Source organism: Lacerta agilis, chromosome 17, assembly GCF_009819535.1.
Source record: "Lacerta agilis isolate rLacAgi1 chromosome 17, rLacAgi1.pri, whole genome shotgun sequence".
NCBI classification, from domain to species: domain Eukaryota; kingdom Metazoa; phylum Chordata; class Lepidosauria; order Squamata; family Lacertidae; genus Lacerta; species Lacerta agilis.
In genome coordinates, this window is record NC_046328.1 from 35973844 (window position 1) to 35992113 (window position 18270).

At 48.9% G+C, this 18270-nt stretch overlaps 2 protein-coding genes across 3 annotated transcripts in view; both read left to right on the forward strand.

Moving 5' to 3' along the window:
• Positions 1-5247, forward strand: part of PI4KB (phosphatidylinositol 4-kinase beta) — a 38760-nt gene extending 33513 nt beyond the window's left edge. The window contains exons 10-13 of one of the 2 annotated variants that reach the window (XM_033174481.1): positions 165-430; positions 1892-2024; positions 3098-3218; positions 4877-5247. In XM_033174481.1, coding sequence (XP_033030372.1) covers positions 165-430; positions 1892-2024; positions 3098-3218; positions 4877-5058 — 702 coding nt within the window. In that variant the 3' untranslated portion in view covers positions 5059-5247. The remainder of the gene's footprint in view (positions 1-164; positions 431-1891; positions 2025-3097; positions 3219-4876) is intronic. The other variant, XM_033174482.1, reaches the window with a different exon arrangement.
• Positions 5248-12710: 7463 nt separating this feature from the next.
• Positions 12711-18270, forward strand: part of LOC117061734 (unconventional myosin-Ie-like) — a 42199-nt gene continuing 36639 nt past the window's right edge. Inside the window, exon 1 of the mRNA XM_033174688.1 lies at positions 12711-13063. Within this exon, the coding sequence (XP_033030579.1) occupies positions 13061-13063 (3 nt within the window). The 5' untranslated portion in view covers positions 12711-13060. The remainder of the gene's footprint in view (positions 13064-18270) is intronic.

The window sequence follows — 18270 nt, forward strand, 5'->3', positions numbered from 1 at the left end:
TCGGTTTTTGAGCGTCTCCTCCTGTTTGGGACACCCCTGTAGTCTGGAGATGCCCGTCAAAATCCTGCAAGGGACATTTTGCATGCTGGACTTATTTCCACCCGAAAAACACAGCGGTCTCCCTGTTGCAAAACGCCTTTCTTTTGTTTGCTTTCCTCCTCCAGTCCATCTGGGAGCAGGAGCGCGTCCCCTTGTGGATCAAGCCATACAAAATCCTCGTCATCTCTGCCGACAGCGGCATGATCGAGCCGGTGGTCAACGCCGTCTCCATCCACCAGGTCAAGAAGCAGTCGCAGCTCTCCCTGCTGGACTACTTCCTGCAGGAGCATGGGAACTACACCACCGAGGCCTTCCTGACCGCCCAGCGCAACTTTGTGCAGAGCTGCGCCGGCTACTGCCTGGTCTGCTACCTGCTGCAAGTCAAAGACAGGTGAGGGGGCCCTGGGGGAAGCTGGGGCGAGGCAGTGGGCAGAGAAGGTGCGCTCAGCACATTGCGGAGAGAAGCCTTGCTGCTGCCAGTTTCAGAGCAAGAGGGAGCAGCCCCTGGGTGCGTCAGTGGAAAGAAAGAAAGAAAGAAAGAAAGAAAGAGAAAGGGGAAAGCCACTTTCTGACAATTAAGCTTAGAGCCTAATTAGTCTCCACAATCCCCCAAGTTAAAAGCCATTGTCCCAATCTTTTTCAGGCAACACCAACCTTTTGGTTCCAGTTACAGGTGGGTAGCCGTGTTGGTCTGCCATAGTCGAAACAAAATAGAAAATTCTTTCCAGTAGCACCTTAGAGACCAACTGAGTTTGTTCTTGGTATGAGCTTTCGTGTGCATGCACACGAAAGCTCATACCAAGAACAAACTCAGTTGGTCTCTAAGGTGCTACTGGAAAGAATTTTCTATTTTGTTTCGACTTTTGGTTCCAGAAATTCACACCCCGTGCACTCTACCCTGCCCTATAAGAAACATGGTTTGGACTAGCGGTTTGCACAACCCACTAAGGAAGGTAACAGCACAATAAAAGTCAAAACAGCAACGATTAATTGCACATTCATTCAAAGCCCAGTTGAAACTATTTAGCTTGGTGAATTCAACAAAGTGGATGAACTCCATCCAGTGATCTCGGCTTTTCGAAGTCTGGGAATCATTGACAGCTCCAGCGCCAGCCCCTTGCCTCTTAGTGACCCCCTGGGGAATCCCATCAGGCCCCAGTGGGTGGCACCACTGGGGTAAGTTAAATCAGTGTTTTTCAACCTTTTTTGGGCAAGGGCACACTTGTTTTATGAAAAAAATCACGAGGCACACCACCATTAGAAAATGTTAAAAAAATTAACTCTGTGCCTATATTGACTATATATAAAGTCATTCTCTTGAATAGGAATCAAATAAACACAATTTTTCCCATGGCACACCAGGCAACATCTCGCGGCACACTAGTGTGCCACGGAACAGTGGTTGAAAAACACTGAGTTAAATATCCCCCTGTACCCTCAACTAGGGAGGGCCAACTCAGAACAGACATCAAAGCCCATGAATTCGCTCAGTAAATCTGCCTTCTACCTGGGTGCCAGAAGTGGGTTAAGGCATCAGTAGAACAACGTGGGTGTTCCTACCCTCCTGGTCTCCCTCCTCCCAGGAAAGGATGGTCACAATAAATCTGGTGCTCCTTGAATTGCATCTGCTCCAGGCAGCTGCCTGCGCCCAGCTTTGCTGCCACACAATCTGTAAGAAGGGGAAAAGCCATACAATAGATAGTTGACCTTTTCCAAATTGGGGGGGGGGGCACTCGTACTCTTCCTTGAGCTCCTTGTAGAAAATGGCAAGATACGAATGCAATAAATAATGTGTTTTTTCCTGTCCTGTCTCCTCCCACCCTGCAACACACCCACACACACCCCGCAAAAGGCACAATGGCAATATCTTGCTGGATGCAGACGGACACATAATCCACATAGATTTCGGGTTCATCCTCTCCAGCTCACCCCGGAATCTCGGCTTTGAGACATCGGCCTTCAAACTCACGTCTGAGTTCGTTGATGTAAGTTGGTGGTGGGTGGAAGGGAGAGAGAACTCCTGCCTTGTTTTTTTTTGTCTTCAGTTCTTTGCGAGAAGTTTCTTGGATCAAGCAGTTTTTGAATATTCTAAAGAAGGGGCAGGGGAGGACAGGAAGAAGCAGCCTGTGGCCAAGAGGTCTAGTTAAGGCGTATTTGTTATTTCTGCTTCTTTGAAGCCGAGGAGGTTGGTCAACCCACACGCTGTCTCGGGCGCAGGCAGCCTTTTTTCTGAAGCAATCCCATCAAAAGGAATCAATCTCCTCATGGAGGAGAGGGCTATCGATGGCTACCAGCCATGATGCCTGTGCTCTGCCTCCGTAGTCGGAGGCAGCGATGCTTCTGAATCCCAGTTGCTGGAAACGGCAGGAAGGGAGAGTTGCCCTTATGCTCAAGTCCTGCTTGCAGGATTCCCACGGGCATCTGGTCAGCCACTGCAAGAATAGGCTGCTGGACTAGTGGGCCATTGGCCTGATCCAGCAGGCTCTTCCAGTGTTATTAAAAAGGTAAAGGGACCCCTGACCATTAGGTCCAGTCACGAACGACTCTGGGGTTGCGGCGCTCATCTCGCTTTACTGGCCGAGGGAGCCGGCGTACAGCTTCCGGGTCTTGTGGCCAGCATGACTAAGCCGCTTCTGGCGAACCAGAGCAGCGCATGGAAACGCCATTTACCTTCCCGCCGGAGCGGTACCTATTGATCTACTTGCACTTTGACGTGCTTTCGAACTGCTAGGTGGGCAGGAGCAGGGAACAAGCAACGGAAGCTCACCCCGTCGCGGGGATTCGAACCGCCGACCTTCTGATCGGCAAGCCCTAGGCTCTGTGGTTTAACCCACAGCGCCACCCGCGTCCCTTTCTAGTGTTATTATTATTTATCCTCAGCCACTCTGGGCAGCTCCCAACAGAATATTTCTTGGGTTTGCCACAGTTTTGCATGCAGGAAAGCTTTAAGCCTTCCAGTCAGTCCTCAGGGAGGTCTCTGCATTCTCCTCCCTGTTCCCCCTGCCCTTCTTTGGCCTCCCATCTTTAACTTTCCTCCGCATCCCCGCCCCCTTTTCAGGTCATGGGAGGCTTGGATGGCGACATGTTCAACTATTACAAGATGCTGATGCTGCAGGGCCTCATCGCCGCTCGGAAGCACATGGATAAAGTCGTCCAGATTGTGGAGATCATGCAACAAGGTAGCTTTTGGGATTTTGGGGTACCTGGACAGCTTTGGGATTTCAGACCAGGCCACCAGGTCATAAACACCCCCACCCCAACCCAGTAGAGTGCCGCCTCCACCACATACGAGAGGCTCCCGGTCCACCCATCCACCAAAGGGCACCTGCACCTCCAGGCCCAGGATTGCTGGGACGCTGCAAAGGGTTCTGGGAACACCAGCCTCCAAACCCATCTAGCTCGTTTTCTCCCAGCGCACACACAGGCCCTGGTTGTCGTCTGATTTCAAATGACCACCTTAGCTGTTGAGCTTGCCTTCCGGTCACATGCTCCTGTATCACCCCGTCACACCCTCTTGACAGAAGCGCAAGGAAACTTGTAATCTGCTTTAACCAGCGGCCTAAGGAGGCACAGGCCTCTTAGAAAGGATAGGGTTTTATTATATTTTATTGGGTTTTTCTTTAAAAAGTAACCAGAGCGCTTGTTATCAGTTTGTCCTGCAGGTTGCCAGTGTTGCTTGGGCGAAACACAGCAGAGTCAGGCCCCCGCAGTAGCTCAGGTCACCAGTGAGTGTCGAGAGCAGCGCATTCGGATAAGTTGCTAGTCCATAAGAAAGTAACACAACTGCCTTGCTTGATGAGGCCAAAGGTCTGCCTGGCCTGGTGTTCTTTTTGCCGCAAGAGGCTGGCACCCGTCTCTGGAAGTAGATCCCAGAGACAGTGACGGCCAGCCTCTTTTATTTATACCCATCCCCTGCAGTACCTGGCATTTGGAGGTAGACTGCTCCTGAGCATGCAGGCTTCCCTTTAGCTACCTACTGCAAACAGCAGCTGTTGGTACTTTTATCCTCCATGAATTGCATAATTCCCACAAGGTGTTCCTCCCCCCGTTTTTAAAAGTTTCCCCCTTCCCCAGAAGATTTCAGTGGCCCTTTAAGGACCTGTTGGATCAAGGCAGTTCAAGGCTTCCAAAAAAAGGGCCCCGCCGGCACATCCTGCCCGCCTCCCTCTACGAAAAATGGGCTGCGATTGGGCAGAAGAGCAGGGTCTGTTCTGCGGGGTATCGTTTGGCATTTACCACGAACGAGTCAGTTTTAAAGCCCTCGACGCAGCCTTTCGCAACCCACGCCATCGAGTTGAATGGCAGCTACGGAGGGGCCTTCATAGTGGTGGCACCACCCTTCATGGGTGGACACGGTGGGAGGCAAACGTGTTGCCCCCCCCCCCAAATGATAACAATGCTCTTAACCCAGAGTTAAAAACTCAGGTATATATGCTAGGTGCTAAACGACAACTTAAATCATGGCTACCGTCACCACCATGGAGTAATAATAATAATAATAAGGCTGGGTTGCTATTCTCCAGGGGGTTAGACTGGATACCCTTTGGGGTCCCTTCCAACTCGACCATTCAGTGAGTCTTTGTTGAGATTCCTGCTCGTGGGGGGCTCGGAACGTATTCTCCGTGTAAGGGGGGGGGACACCTGCAATTTTATCGTTTCGTTCTCTTTGTAAAGCACTTGGAGGGTTCAGGCAGTGCGCAAACCTTACGAGACAAATAAGACAAATGGTTCTCAGCCTTCCCGGCGGACAGATGGATGGAGATGGATCGTGTCCTCCCCGCAGCGGTGCCAACTTGGGGCTTCAGAAGGCGCTGACTTCCCCCCTCTCTCCCCGCAGGCTCCCAGCTGCCCTGTTTCCACGGCTCCAGCACCATCCGAAACCTGAAGGAGCGATTCCACATGAACATGACGGAGGAGCAGCTCCAGCTCCTGATCGAGCAGATGGTCGACGGCAGCATGCGATCCATCACCACCAAGCTCTACGACGGCTTCCAGTACCTCACCAACGGCATCATGTGACCGCCTGCCACGCTCCCCAGACATGCCTGCGAAACCGCCCCCCCCCCACCACAGCCAGAGACCCTCAAAAAGTCCTTGTCGGAGGGAGCTGGATGGCGGAAGTAGGGAAGGAGCCGAGGAGCTGCCCTCCTCCCGAGGCGCCTCTTGAACGCAGCACCCCTTTTTACTGGATTCTTTTAGACGCTGTTGGGGTCGGGGTGTAGGTTGGGGGCTTTGGGGTTAGGGAGAAGGACCTCTCGAACTAAAGCTAGAGAAGCTTCTCTCTCTTCCCCACCCCCCTGCCCGCCCCCATGCGAAATTTTGAAGGATCATGTAGGAATGAAAACCTTGAGATCTTTGCTTTTTCCCCCAAGAAAAGTAACGAGCGAAAGGACGGAGCCTTTGTTCTCTGGGCGTCGGAAAAATCACACGCGAAGAAAAACCATGTTTTGCCCTAGTCCCCCCATCGTCCTCATCCTTCCTCTCCCCCCACACCCCCACCCTGAAACTCGAAAATCATTTATTTCAGTATTATACCTCGTCTTGTCCTCTGAACTGTCACTCTCTCGCAACAATCTCGCAAATGTTTTATGGGCCCAGGGGAGAGTGAAGTGGGTCGGATGGGTTTTTTGGGGGTGAAGGGGGAACGGAGAGAGAGAGAGAGATGGACCTTTGCAACAGCTCCGGGAAATCATGCATTTCTGAGCCTCCCGTTTCCAAGACCCCCTTTTCTTCCCCACTTCTCAAATGTGTGTGTGGGGGGGCTCCTGCCCTCCTCCCCTTCCACCCCCCTCCCCAACCCATGCATGTTTCTTTTCTTTCGTGTGCGTGTGTGTTTCTTTCGAGACAATTTAATTCCCCGCCATCACCAAACCCCTGTATTATTTCCCGCACAAGTTTAATGCAAAGGCGCCACCGTTTGCGATCTGCACAGAGGCCGGTTTTTTCATTATTCCGCACCGCTTCTCTAGAGCACAGCTTTTGGGGTGGGAATTGGCTGCCAGTGGGGCAGGAGAGCACTCGGCCTTTGCCGCCGCCACCCCTTCCCCACGGTGGGAGTTCTGTCTCTTTCTACTCTCAATATATATATATTTTCTTACATGGGAAGCATGGGAAGCATCCGCTGAGCATTTGGCAATACTAGCTGCAGAATTTTTTTAACTGTTCCCTTAGTTCGTGTTGCGTTGAAATCTCCTTAGCACTGCTGCAGAAAACCGCTTGCCGCTGTTCGTCCCACCACCGCCTCCTTAGAGAATGAAAACATTATTTTCTTCCTGGGTGTATTTAGTTCACTATTTCCCACTGGACAGCCAATCTCTCTCTCTCTCTCATAGCCATTTAGAGTATTCCTTCCCCCCCCCCACAAGCCTCTTCTTTTCTCCTACCTCTCCCCCCCCCCCCCGTTTAACAGTTGCCCCAGTTTACAGCTCCCAGTGTAGTGCAGCCGAGACGGGGCCTGCTCCCGGGGAGCCCCACTCCTCTATGGTTCCCAAGGGTCATCGTTCCCTTCTCTGGCCGAGTTCTGCCCTCCTGCCCAGTCCTCTGGGTCTTAGACAGTGCCTTCTCCTCCATCGCTCGCGGTCGCAAACACGCTAGGATCTGCCAGCTACCATGGAGCCTGGGAGGTGTCGCAAACGGTCGCTGGGACGCAGCTCCCTGGAGACATGAATGTTTTTTTGTTTTTTGTTTTTTTGCAATATGAATTTTAGAAACAGCTGTGTGTGTGTGTGTCTAGGGTGGAGCTGTCCTTTGCCCCCTTCCCTCTTTAAAAAAAGAAGAGTTGGTACTTCGAGTCACTGAAAAGTGGCGGCTTATGTGGTTCTGTTGCGGGAGGAAAGCAAGCCCATTTCCATGTATTCAAATAAGAAATACTGCTTTTTATTGGGGGGCGGGCAACGCCATGTGAATGTGGGGGGTGCATTTGTGTGTCTGATACCTCATCGTGTGAGGTTTTTTTTTTGTGTGTGTTTTTGCTTTTCCTTCCCTGTCCAATCTTTTGGCTGGCCTGTTCCCCCAAATCTCCTTTCCCGTATATGATCCCCCTCACCTCCTCCCCGGTGCTATACCAAGCGTGTGTACATAGCACTTAAAATCATGCCGTACTTAAAAAAAAAAAGCAATTTTTTATTTTTACAAGAGACCCTATATTGAGTGGAAGGGAGCAGTCGGGAGCTTGGAAACTGCTGCATGAAATGCGCAGAGGTGGTAGCAGACATTCCTTTTCTCTGTATAAATGTGTGCGCTGTTTTTAAATGTGCAGGTTCGCCGAGCCCTTTTTTATTTTATTTTTTAAAAAAAGATTAAAAGGGGTGGGGGTGGGGGAGCTGTCAGTCTTGATGCAGCAAACTGTGTTATTGCAGGCAGCTATCCAGAAACACCTGGGGGGGGGGAGATGGCAGCATCAGGTCTGCAAGGGGCGAGTGATTTAACAAGTCCCCCCCCCGCCCAATAAGCCTGTGCTCAGGTGTGTGTTTGTTTGTGAATTCCTGCCCCCCCCTCCAGCGGCAAATTCTATTTACACCTTCTGTTTACAAAGTTTTCGGTGGTCCTTGCAGCAGAGCAGGTTGTCATCTACCCCCACCCCCACCCCTCATTTTTAAAATCTGAACTAAGGTAACAAGAAACACCATCTCAGAAATTGGCTTTCATGATGGGCTCTGTCTGCTTTCATCTGTCGTGTCTGTCAGGTCCTTCTTGTTAGATAACACCCCCTCTTTTTTTTAGGTAGGGGCTTCACAGTCATCCTTAGCCACTCTCTGGCAGGAGGGGAGCACCTTGGGGGGGGGGGGGAAGAGACAGGAAGTGCAAGGAAGTGTGCACCTTTTAAAAAACCTGCATCCACACACAAAAGCAGAAATGTGGAGGATTTTTTTATTTATTTTTTGGGTACCCCCTAACCTTACAGCCGTTCAGGGTTTGGGCAGCGTTGACTGAATCTGGTAGAAAAGTGATGCACTGTGAATTTCTTGGTGAAAAGCACGGTTTTAAAGGAGCGAGAAGTTTAGCAGTGTTTTGTCGTAACAACGGCTACGTAAACCCCTCTTCCCCTTGCCAGTTCCTGCGGGGAACTTACGAACCACCACACCCAGTGGCGTAGCAAGGGAGGGTTGTAGGGGGCGCCCCGGGTTCCAGGAGAGGGGGGTGACACTCCCCGGCCACTTCCCGCCGCCCGGCACCCCATCCGTGCTGCTCCATGGACAGACATGGCAGCCCCACGAGCCGCCGGTCACCACAGGAGCAGCAACGCGGGGCAGGATGCACTGCGCATGCCCGGAAGTTCCGTGCATGCGCAGCCTGTCCCGATGTGACGTTGTGATGCCCCTCCCCAGGGGGGTGCCTCCGCGTCGCCGCCCCGGGCGGCACGGAGGCTTCCTCCGCCACTGACCACACCTCCTCTGTGCCCAGAAGCCTCTGAGTGACTGTAGCAGCTTTGCTTCCTGCTCTCTTTCTGCGACGGCACCTGCTGCATGCAGCACCTTTTTCAGGAGCCTCGTGGATGGCTTCCTGCAGCAACAGAGAAGGCGACGAGCACACGGGGAAATGGATGGCAAGAGGAGTGGGTCGGGAGCAGCTGTCAAAAGCAGTCACTACTAACAGTCACCAGGAGACTTCCGGGCACCCAGTGGCTAACGGGTGCTTGCACAAACCAGTTTATTGAGATCCCAAATAGGTGGTGGTTTCTCCCAGCACCCTCTTGATTTGAATTATCTGAACGAGGTCTTTTGGGGCGGATACCAGGAAGCCACAGGTCTGAATTATAGCTGAACTGGGGTGTCAGCAAATGAGACGAGCTACTCCGCCAGCAAGGGAGGAGGGGGCTTATCACTGTAACACCAGCCCCACAAAAGTGGGGGAGAGCTGTAGAAAGAGGGTAAGCCATTAACAAGTGAGGAAGCAAGCAGTCTCTCTTAAAATGCATTACAAGTTGCATTTTACACATGGGCCCCCCCCCCCAGCCTCGTTAAAAGTCCTCCCCCATTTTCAGGAGAGTTGCTGATGGCTTCCAAAAACGTTTGTGCATGACCATTTTGTGTGTGTGTGTGTGCGTTTTTTTTCCCCCTTTTCCTTCATTCATTATTTCTTTCCCTAGTTGGTAAGGATGGGCCAAAACTCCAAAATAAAAATCTATGAAATGAACTTACATTTCTAATAAAAATGTCCTTTTTTATAAATGTATATATACATATGTAAAGAAGAAAGAAAAAATGCAAGCCGAATATTTGCAGAGAAGTTGACCTCCGTCTCATTTCTTTGGGGGATGAATACAATCTTTGTGAACAAAGGGTGTGTTTGCAGTTTGGGGGAGGAGGTAATTTCGTGGCTGCGGTGCTAGTGATAGTGGCTCTGATGGTGATTGGCTGAGCTGCCCTGATGTCACCAGAAGGTACGGTCACTCTGGGAGATTTCCCATGGGTTTTTAAGAGCAGGATCGACTCTCTTCTAAAAGGGGCAAGAGGCTGGCAGAGTCTTGCCATGGGCACCTAAAGGGGATTGCAGGAGGGCCCCAGAAAGCAGAGTCTGTAGCAGTCAAGTGGTCAGAGTCTCAGAGCATACCCTTAAGAAAATGTCGGAGGAAGAAGGTCCTTGCCGGCTGGAGAGGGAAAGAAAGGCTTGGTGCTTTGTACTGATTTTAAGTGAATGGCTCAGTCATTTGCCTTCCATCTGCAAATTTTATTTTGTCAATTTGTAAAGCTGTACTTTTTTAACTGGAGAGAGGGCAGTCATTAATTTTAAAATCATAAATAGATAGGTGGGGTTCTTGGGGAGGCCAAAAATACTTTTTGTGGGGCTGGATACAGTCTGTGCACCACAGGTTAGCCAGCCCAATCCAGGGGCCTATCCCTTCCAAACATCAGTCGTTCATCCAGCTGAAAATCTGCCGTCGCACTGTAACTTAAAACTGCAGCCCTTAAAACGGCTGCCGCAGAAATGTTAGTCCTCCATTTAACTGCATTGAACTAAACCACAGCCTTTGGCATTTCAGTCAAGAAATGCTGACCCCCTTGCAAAGACGTACATCTATTTAAGATGCTAAGTGCGAAGTGGGAACTCCATCAAAGAAAAGAAGTATCTAGCCTTTGTGTTTGGTTCTTTTCCCTCTTTGCCTGACTTCCTCTGAGCTATTCTGTACCAGACAAACTTGAAAGCCTAGCTATCACCTCGATTCCCTTCCCAGAGAAAGTAGGGGGTCCATCCTTTGTCCTGGGGTTCTGGGAAGTGATGCCATTGCTGCTCCTATGGGGGGGGAGTATTGGAGTTGTGCTGTGCTGTGTTTCCCCTCCAGCACACCACACAACATCTCCCACACACTGCCAGGGGAAAGATGTTCTGTGAGCCCATCAATGCTTGGGACACAAAGTCAGCTGTGCTGACGTAATTAACACTTATTCAAAAAGATGAAACGTCTCATGCAATGAAGGAAGTGGGCTTCACGGGACACCTTTTCAGGGTTTCTGGAACCTGGTGAGGTCAGTGGAAGGCAAACACAATTTCCCAGCAATTCTTCCAGATTCTGTCAAGATCCACACATGCAGCAATGTCATTGTCTTATTCTGATGGGGAGCCTAGGGATATACTGAATATTTAAATAGGAACATAGAAAGTTGCCGGCTGGGATCGTGGTGGAGCCAGTGACCTGGACTAACATTGATGCATCAAAATGATCCTAAGATTATTCTCTTAAGAGAGAATTTTCTAAAAGTGCAACATTGATGATATCTAACACCTTGGAAACTGGGAGGAAGACTTCTCAAGCTCTGGGAGGAAGACCTTTCATTGCCTACAGACAGCCAACCAATCTTAAACAACTCCTCACCCACAATAATACAACAACCAGACTTAACATGGCCACAGGTACCAGAGCCTGCAATAAACCCAGATGCCAACTTTGCTGCCACATAAACCCGGACAACACCATTCTGGCCCCAACAACATCAAACATACCATCTCAGGACTATTTAATTGCTCATCTTCTAACATTGTGTATGCCAACAGTGCCCTTCAGCTCTCTATATTGGACAAACAGGGCAAACCCTACACCAAAGGATAAATGGACACAAATCTGACATCAGGAATCACAAGGCAGAGAAACCAGTAGGAGAACACTTCAGTCTCCCAGGACATTCTATACGAGATCTCAAAGTAGCTGTCTTACTACAAAGGAATTTCAGAAATAGACTGGAAAGAGAAGTTGCTGAATTACAACTTATCACCAAACTTAAAACCATGAAGAGACCTGGTCTGAATAGAGACATTGGATTCTTATCTCATTATATATGACAAAGCTATTTTTAGCCATCTCGCTCCTTGCTTTTTCCTGCAAGGCCAATTGCAGTCGTTAACAGTCGTCAACAGGTTTACCTCTCCTATCAGCCAATGACCCATTCCCACCACCCCACCCTCTCACTATATATAAGGGTCTGGTGACTTCTGTTTCAGTGTGTCTGAAGAAGTGTGCATGCGCACGAAAGCTCATACCAAGAACAAACTCAGTTGGTCTCTAAGGTGCTACTGGAAAGAATTTTCTATTTTGTTTCGACCAAGAACAAACTTAGTCTTTAAGGTGCTACTGGAAGGAATTTTTTATTTTTTATTTTGTTTCGACTATGGCAGACCAACACAGCTACCTACCTGTAACCTTGGAAACTGTCAAAGATGTACAAAAGTGTCCCCACCAATTTGTGGAGACAAATCAGGCACTTTCTATCACATGTGGTGGGTATGTAAGAAAATCCAGGCATTTGGGGAGAGTATCCACTTAGAATTACAAAAAAATGATAAAAAATTCCTTTAAGAGGAAACCAGAAGCTTATCTTCTGGGGATTACAGATTTGGATATCCCGCAAAAAAATGAAATCTATCTTTTTATACGCTACAGTGGCAGCAAGAGTTCTTATTGCTACAAAACGGAAGAGTGGTGAAATTCCCTCTGTTCGTGAATGGATCCAAAAGCTAACAGGTTATGCTGAGTTAGACAGTTTATCAGAAAAAAATAAAGAACAAACCAAAACAGGAATTTGTCTCAAAATGGGAAGTTTTCAAAGTTTATTTGAAAAACAACTACAGCAGTTTAAACTGTTGCAGCATTTGAATAATTTCAGTAGCAGCTTTAAGAAAGAAATGAGACCTAAGATAAACCAGTTATTAGTTAATTTATGATAAAAGTGTGTACTGGCAACAAATAATATATAATTGAAATAAGGAATAGACGGGAGGTCAGGTCTATAGTCCAAGGACCATTTTTTGCTTTATTGATTTGTAATTACATATTGTCTTTATCACTGTTTTTATTTGTATTTTTGTTCTATTTTTTACCTTTTTTTGTGTATCAAAACAAAAAAAACAAACCCCATGGAGTTAAACGTTCAAAGGACTGCGTGCCTTCCCCGCCTTCCATTATTCCACAGTTCACATAATTACCTTTTTGGCCCCTCCGTGGTGAGTCTCCTAACCCGCTGCTGCCATTCCTCCTTCGCCCAGGAGAGGGCAGCCTTGCATAAGCGCCGCGCCCGCAGCTGCGCGGCTTCGCCTTTCTGCTCCACCAGGGGGCGCCTGCGAAACGCCGCCAACACCACCTTTCCTTGCCATTTCAATGCAAAACCTCAACCACTCCACCCGCCCCCCCAGCCAGCCTAGCAAAAAAAAAAGAAAGAAAGGCAAACCTCAACCTAACAGCTTACCTGTCGCTGCCTGCCTTCCTGCCTTCCTCCTCCTCCTCCTTCTCCTGGCCCAACCCATCTGCAGAGGAAGAGGGCGATCAGGTCAGGAATGTTTTGAAGGGAGCAGTTGATTTCGCTCGCTCTCTTTCCTCCCCTCCCCCTCCTCCAGTTCATCAACTTTGGGTGCACTTTCGCTTTGCGGGGGGGTGGCTGGGGGGAAAGTGCCCCCAACTCCCGAGGAGAACTTTCCCAGCGCCGGAGAAAAGGAGTTTGAAACGCCGCCGCCGCCGTGAGCCTCTGATGGGCGCCACCTGCAAGACCGAGTAAAAACCAGGAATTGAAGATCTTGCAGTCAGGATTCCACCATGGTGAGTGTTTTCGGTTTTCCTTGGAAACAGATTCTGAATCTTATGCTTCCCCCCCCCTCCCCTTCCTCGCTTTACTCCCTCCTCGTTTCGTTGGGTCAAGTTCTCTTCCCACCACCACCACCACCAAAAAAGAAAAAGTCGGATCAAGTTTCTTTTTCCTCTCTTTGATCTCCGCAGCAAATCCTGAACTTCTTTTAATTTTCTTTCCCGCCTCACTATTAAAAAAAAGAAAAAAGGCCCCGATTCTCATGTTCAACTTGTTTGCAGGACATTCTGGTCTAAAAATGCGCGCCTGAATTAAATTAATGTGCATCTTGACAGTAGATCTTAGTGACACTTCTAGAAAGAATGTTGAAATGGGCCGGTTTCTATTTAGCAACAGGCGACCCTCAGATTTGGGGTTCCTTAAAAATCACAGCCAGGGTAGAACGAATGCAATTATATTTTACAGCATAATCCTATGTACTGTCTACACAGAAGTAAGTCTCACTGTATTCAATGGAGTTTACTCCTAAATAAGAATGTGTATTCTTATTCAAATCATTGGTGGTAGATCTTAGCTGTTGGGGAAAATGTTTCTATTATTTTTAAAAGGTTTTGTTTGGAAATGGAAATAATCTTTACAATTTAAGAGAGGGGACAGTTTTTCAAACACTATGGAGGTAATTGTTTTCAGGTCACCAGGATGCACTTTTGATATAATTTTAATTGATATGTGCTTAAATTTCATTGGAATGCCTTCTGCCTCCTCTCAAGGTCTGTCTTTAGATTTTCCCGACAAATGCAGGCTCCATGGCATACCCTTCAGTCAATATTTTTTGGCTGTGTTTATAGGTAAAGGTAAAGGGATCCCTGACCATTAGGTCCAGTTGCCGATGATTCTGGGGTTGCAGCGCTCATCTCGCTTTATTGGCTGAGGGAGCTAGTGTACAGGTCATGCGGCCAGCATGACTAAGCCGCTTCTGGCAAACCAGAGCAGCGTACGGAAACGCCGTTTACCTTCCCGCCAGAGCAGTACCTATTTATCTACTTGCACTTGACGTGCTTTCGAACTGCTAGGTGGGCAGGAGCTGGGACTGAACAACGGGAGCTCATCCCGTTGCGGGGATTCAAACCGCCGACCTTCTGATCGGCAACCCACAGTGCCACCCACGTCCCTTGGCTGTGTTTATACCATACTAGCACACACACACGGAGAGAGAGAGAGAGAAATAATCCTGGGAACTGTAGTTTACTCCTTACTGCTCTACAGTTCCCAGCATCCTTTACGAACTACATTTCCCTGGATTTTTAAGAGTAGGAAAATGTGCTTTAATTAATGAAGAGTTCTCCAGAACCTAAAAAAAAAACCTTGCTCTTTTGTCAAATTTTAGTTGGCCTAATCATCTTCCTCTTTCCCGGCTTCCTTAAACTGCGGCTGAATCACCTTCTGAATTGCAGCTTAGAGAAACTTCAGATCAGAAATAGCTGAAGAAGGCTTAGGTTTCCTATCTGAGCAGTTCTTGGAAGGAGCGGCACTGGGGCGGGAAGTTTCCCTCTTCTTTTGCAGTTTTAGAAACAGCCCGAGAGAGGTGATAATCCAGAAGAAAGGACAATCTCCCTCCTGGCTTCTCTTGTGGGCTAGTGAACTGCCCATCAAAATGATGGCTGGCATACTTCTACCCTCCAATTTCCCCTATTTACCAGGAAGAGTTCCTGTATTTGAGCCCTGTTCCTGGTAAATCGCTGTTTATTTTTGGTGACTGCTTTTTAAAACAAAGTTGTGAATGCACCAGCTTAACCCATCACCCCTCCACTTAATAACTTAACCCACACCCCTATAACCCAATGACTTCCTATCTACATGGTTGTTGCTGAAATAATAATGCTTCAAAGCTAATCATGTCCAGAACCCCAGCATATGAGAGTCTGTATTCCATAGGGCACTGCCTTTGACTGAATCAGATAAATGATTCTTGAATTGCATGGGGTTGGACTAGATGACCCTTGGGATCCCTCCCAACTCTACAGTTCTGTGATTGGTCCATGTAAAATCAGTGTTACTTACAATGGCTGGCAGCTGATCTCCAGAGTTTCTGACAGGGATATTTCCTAGGGAAATGTTTGTCGTTGAACCTGCTCTACCATTGAGTTGCAGTCATTTCCCTAAAAATAAAGTGAGAGGCTAGTCCTCATTGTTCTGAAGAAAGGGCTGATTTAAACAGGAACAGGGGGAACTGCCTTATTAGCGTGCAAAACTTAATTTTGCATTTTTTTTCCAGTGAGGGGTCTTAAAAATATGTTTCTGAGTGAGAGGAATTCAAATCTGCTATTATTTTTGCAAATGGACAACATTTAGCTTGGCAAGTCTACGTTTGGTGAAGAAGCACATCATTTGCTTTCGAAAAATCAAAGAATTTTCATTTTACCTTTTGAAAATGTCAGGCAATACTAAATAACAACAAGAACAACAACAACAACAGGGACTTGGCAATCGTTTTTAATGATTCATGTGCAATTTTGCACACATATTACTTTTGCAGCAGAACTAAATTATATTACTTCAAAATATCTTGAATTCCCAAGTCATGCTACGGCTTTTTAGCAGTCTACATTTTTGGAATCTGAAAGTTGAAAAATCCAACACACCCTCCTGCCGTCACTCACTGCTGTCAACACTGACAGGCAGCCTCTCTCTCTGCCCCACTTGGTGATGCCAGTAGGGACTGAAGCTGGGAGGGCAGGAATCCTCACCCACAGGGGCAGGTCTGTAGCTCAGTGGTGGAGCCTTTGCTTTGCATGCATCTCCAGGTGAGATTGGGGGGTGGGGGTGGGAAAAGACTCCCTGTCTGAAACGCTGGAGAGCTGCTGCCAGTCAGTGTGGACAGTATTGGGCTAGATGGGCCCCGGTGCTCTGACTCCGTAGAAGGCAGCCTCCTGCGTTTGTACACAATTCAGCCCTCTGTTCAGAACCATGAGGACTAGAATCTTGCTTAGTTTTTACGGAATGGGCTGGAGCATCTGGGAATGTCCCTGGCCTGAAACCCTGGAGAGCCGCTGCCAGTCAGTGCAGACACTACTGAGCTAGATGGGCCGGTGGCCTGACAAGGCAACTTCCTGGGAATCTGTGGGCCTGCCCGTGGGTTTGCCATGAGAATTCACGCACCGGAGGTGACGTAATCTTCCATGCGGATGCATGACTGAATGAAGCAAACCCCTCCTAGCCATGCCAGCGGGGTTAATGATTAACTTCTTCTGCGGGGAGGGGGGGTATGATTCTGACACCCTACGTGGGTGTGTTTAGAAGTGGGTGGGGGAATCCCTTGTGCCACCCTGCCCAGCGGAGCCCTTGCAGGAAAAATTAGGCAGGACCAGGCTTGATGGAGAAGCCTTTGGAATGTTCCCCCCCCGGGGGGGGGCACTGAATCAGCCTGTTCGGTTCCTCCTCTCTCCCATCCCCCCACCCACCCATGTGCTCCATTTATTCCTTCCCCCACGGCTGGGTGACCATGCACCGAAGCCAGCCCAGGTCTGATTCAGCGGGGCGAGGCCTTCTCGATACCGTTGGGTGATGTCAGCTGCTTGAGGTTCCATTCAACACTGCCTGTTTCCCAAGAGCTGATACTCCGGGTGGCCCATAGGCAATTTGGCCTCCTTGGATCAGAGATCGTGCCCACGTTTGTTTGTTTTTTAACGCAGAGAAAGAAAAGCTACGTTTTGCTTCCTTTCTGGGAAAGGATCCCCGAAAGAAATAGGGCGAGCCCACACTCCATCCCATACCCTGGAATCCCAACTCCCACATTTAAAACACCCCAAACAATCTTGGGAACTGTAGTTTGTTTGCCATGCTGGCAGCTGAGAATTGGATGCCAGCAATATCTGGGGGGGGCACCAATGTTCCTCTGGGGGCCATGGGGCTATCCTCCCGAGGCCCAAAGAGCTGGTCACATGCAGATGTTTCAGTAGGGGGTTCCTGCCAAGAGGGGGCAACAAGGAATATTGGGCATAGGGGCCGATTGTCTTCCAGAGTCCTGGAGTTTCACGGGCAAATGTGATAGGGAGAATGCCAGCGATAAAGGCAGAAAGGTGACTGTTACCCACATTTGTTAAGCAGAACCTCCATGTCCTCACGCAGTATACCAGATGACATATAAGCCCGTGTGGAAGTAGGTTGTGCAGGCGCTGGGTGTTAAATCATTGCAGTCTACAGATGTCGTCAGGGTGGAGCTGTGTTTGCACGGCAACTAGCGCCTTACATTCCTTCCACACAGGCCTGGAATTTGGAGGGAAGGACACTTCAGACTCTTAATTCTTCTGCCGTGGTTCGGAAATGGTTTTCGTAGCACAAGTTTGCAGTCTCGACCTTGGGAGGGCTGGAAGAGGGGGTATCGTGTCCCGGAATGCTCTTGTGGCAGAAGAGCGGGCGATCGAGTTTGGTTTGGTGTTTCTCCTCGTCGCTATCGCTGCCAAACTCTTTCACCTGGGAGTTTTTCCCCCTGAGGCGGGAAGGGAATCTTGGAGACTCCCAAGCCGAGTTAATGAGCGAGAGAGAGAGCTGATGGAGGAGCAGGTTTCGCAACCGAGACAGAGAGTTGTGCGCTCAGGCTGCATGGAAGGAAATAAGAGGGTGCAGGTGATCGCTCGGAAGGCCAGAAACTGTGGAGGCCCAATGTGCTTTGGGAAGGGAAGAAGACCTGATGATCATATTCTTACAAATTCATAGAATCATAGAATCCTAGAGTTGGAAGAGACCACAAGGGCCATCCAGTCCAACCCCCTGCCAAGCAGGAAACACCATCAAAGCATTCTTGACAAATGGCTGTCAAGCCTCTGCTTAAAGACCTCCAAAGAAGGAGACTCCACCACACTCCTTGGCAGCAAATTCCACTGCCGAACAGCTCTTACTGTCAGGAAGTTCTTCCTAATGTTTAGGTGGAATCTTCTTTCTTGTAGTTTGAATCCATTGCCCCGTGTCCATTCACCCCATATACAGTGGTACCTCGGTTTAAGAACAGCCCTGTTTGCGAACTATTTGTTTTATGAACTCTGCAAAACCAGAAGTAGTGTCCTGGTTTGTGAACTTTACCTCGGTCCAAGAACAGAAGCCGAACGGTGAAAGGGCACCAGCGGTGGGAGGCCTTGTTAGGGAAAGCAAGCCTTGGCTTAAGAACGGTTTCGGTTTAAGAACGGACTTCCGGAACGGATGAAGTTCATAAACGGAGGTACCA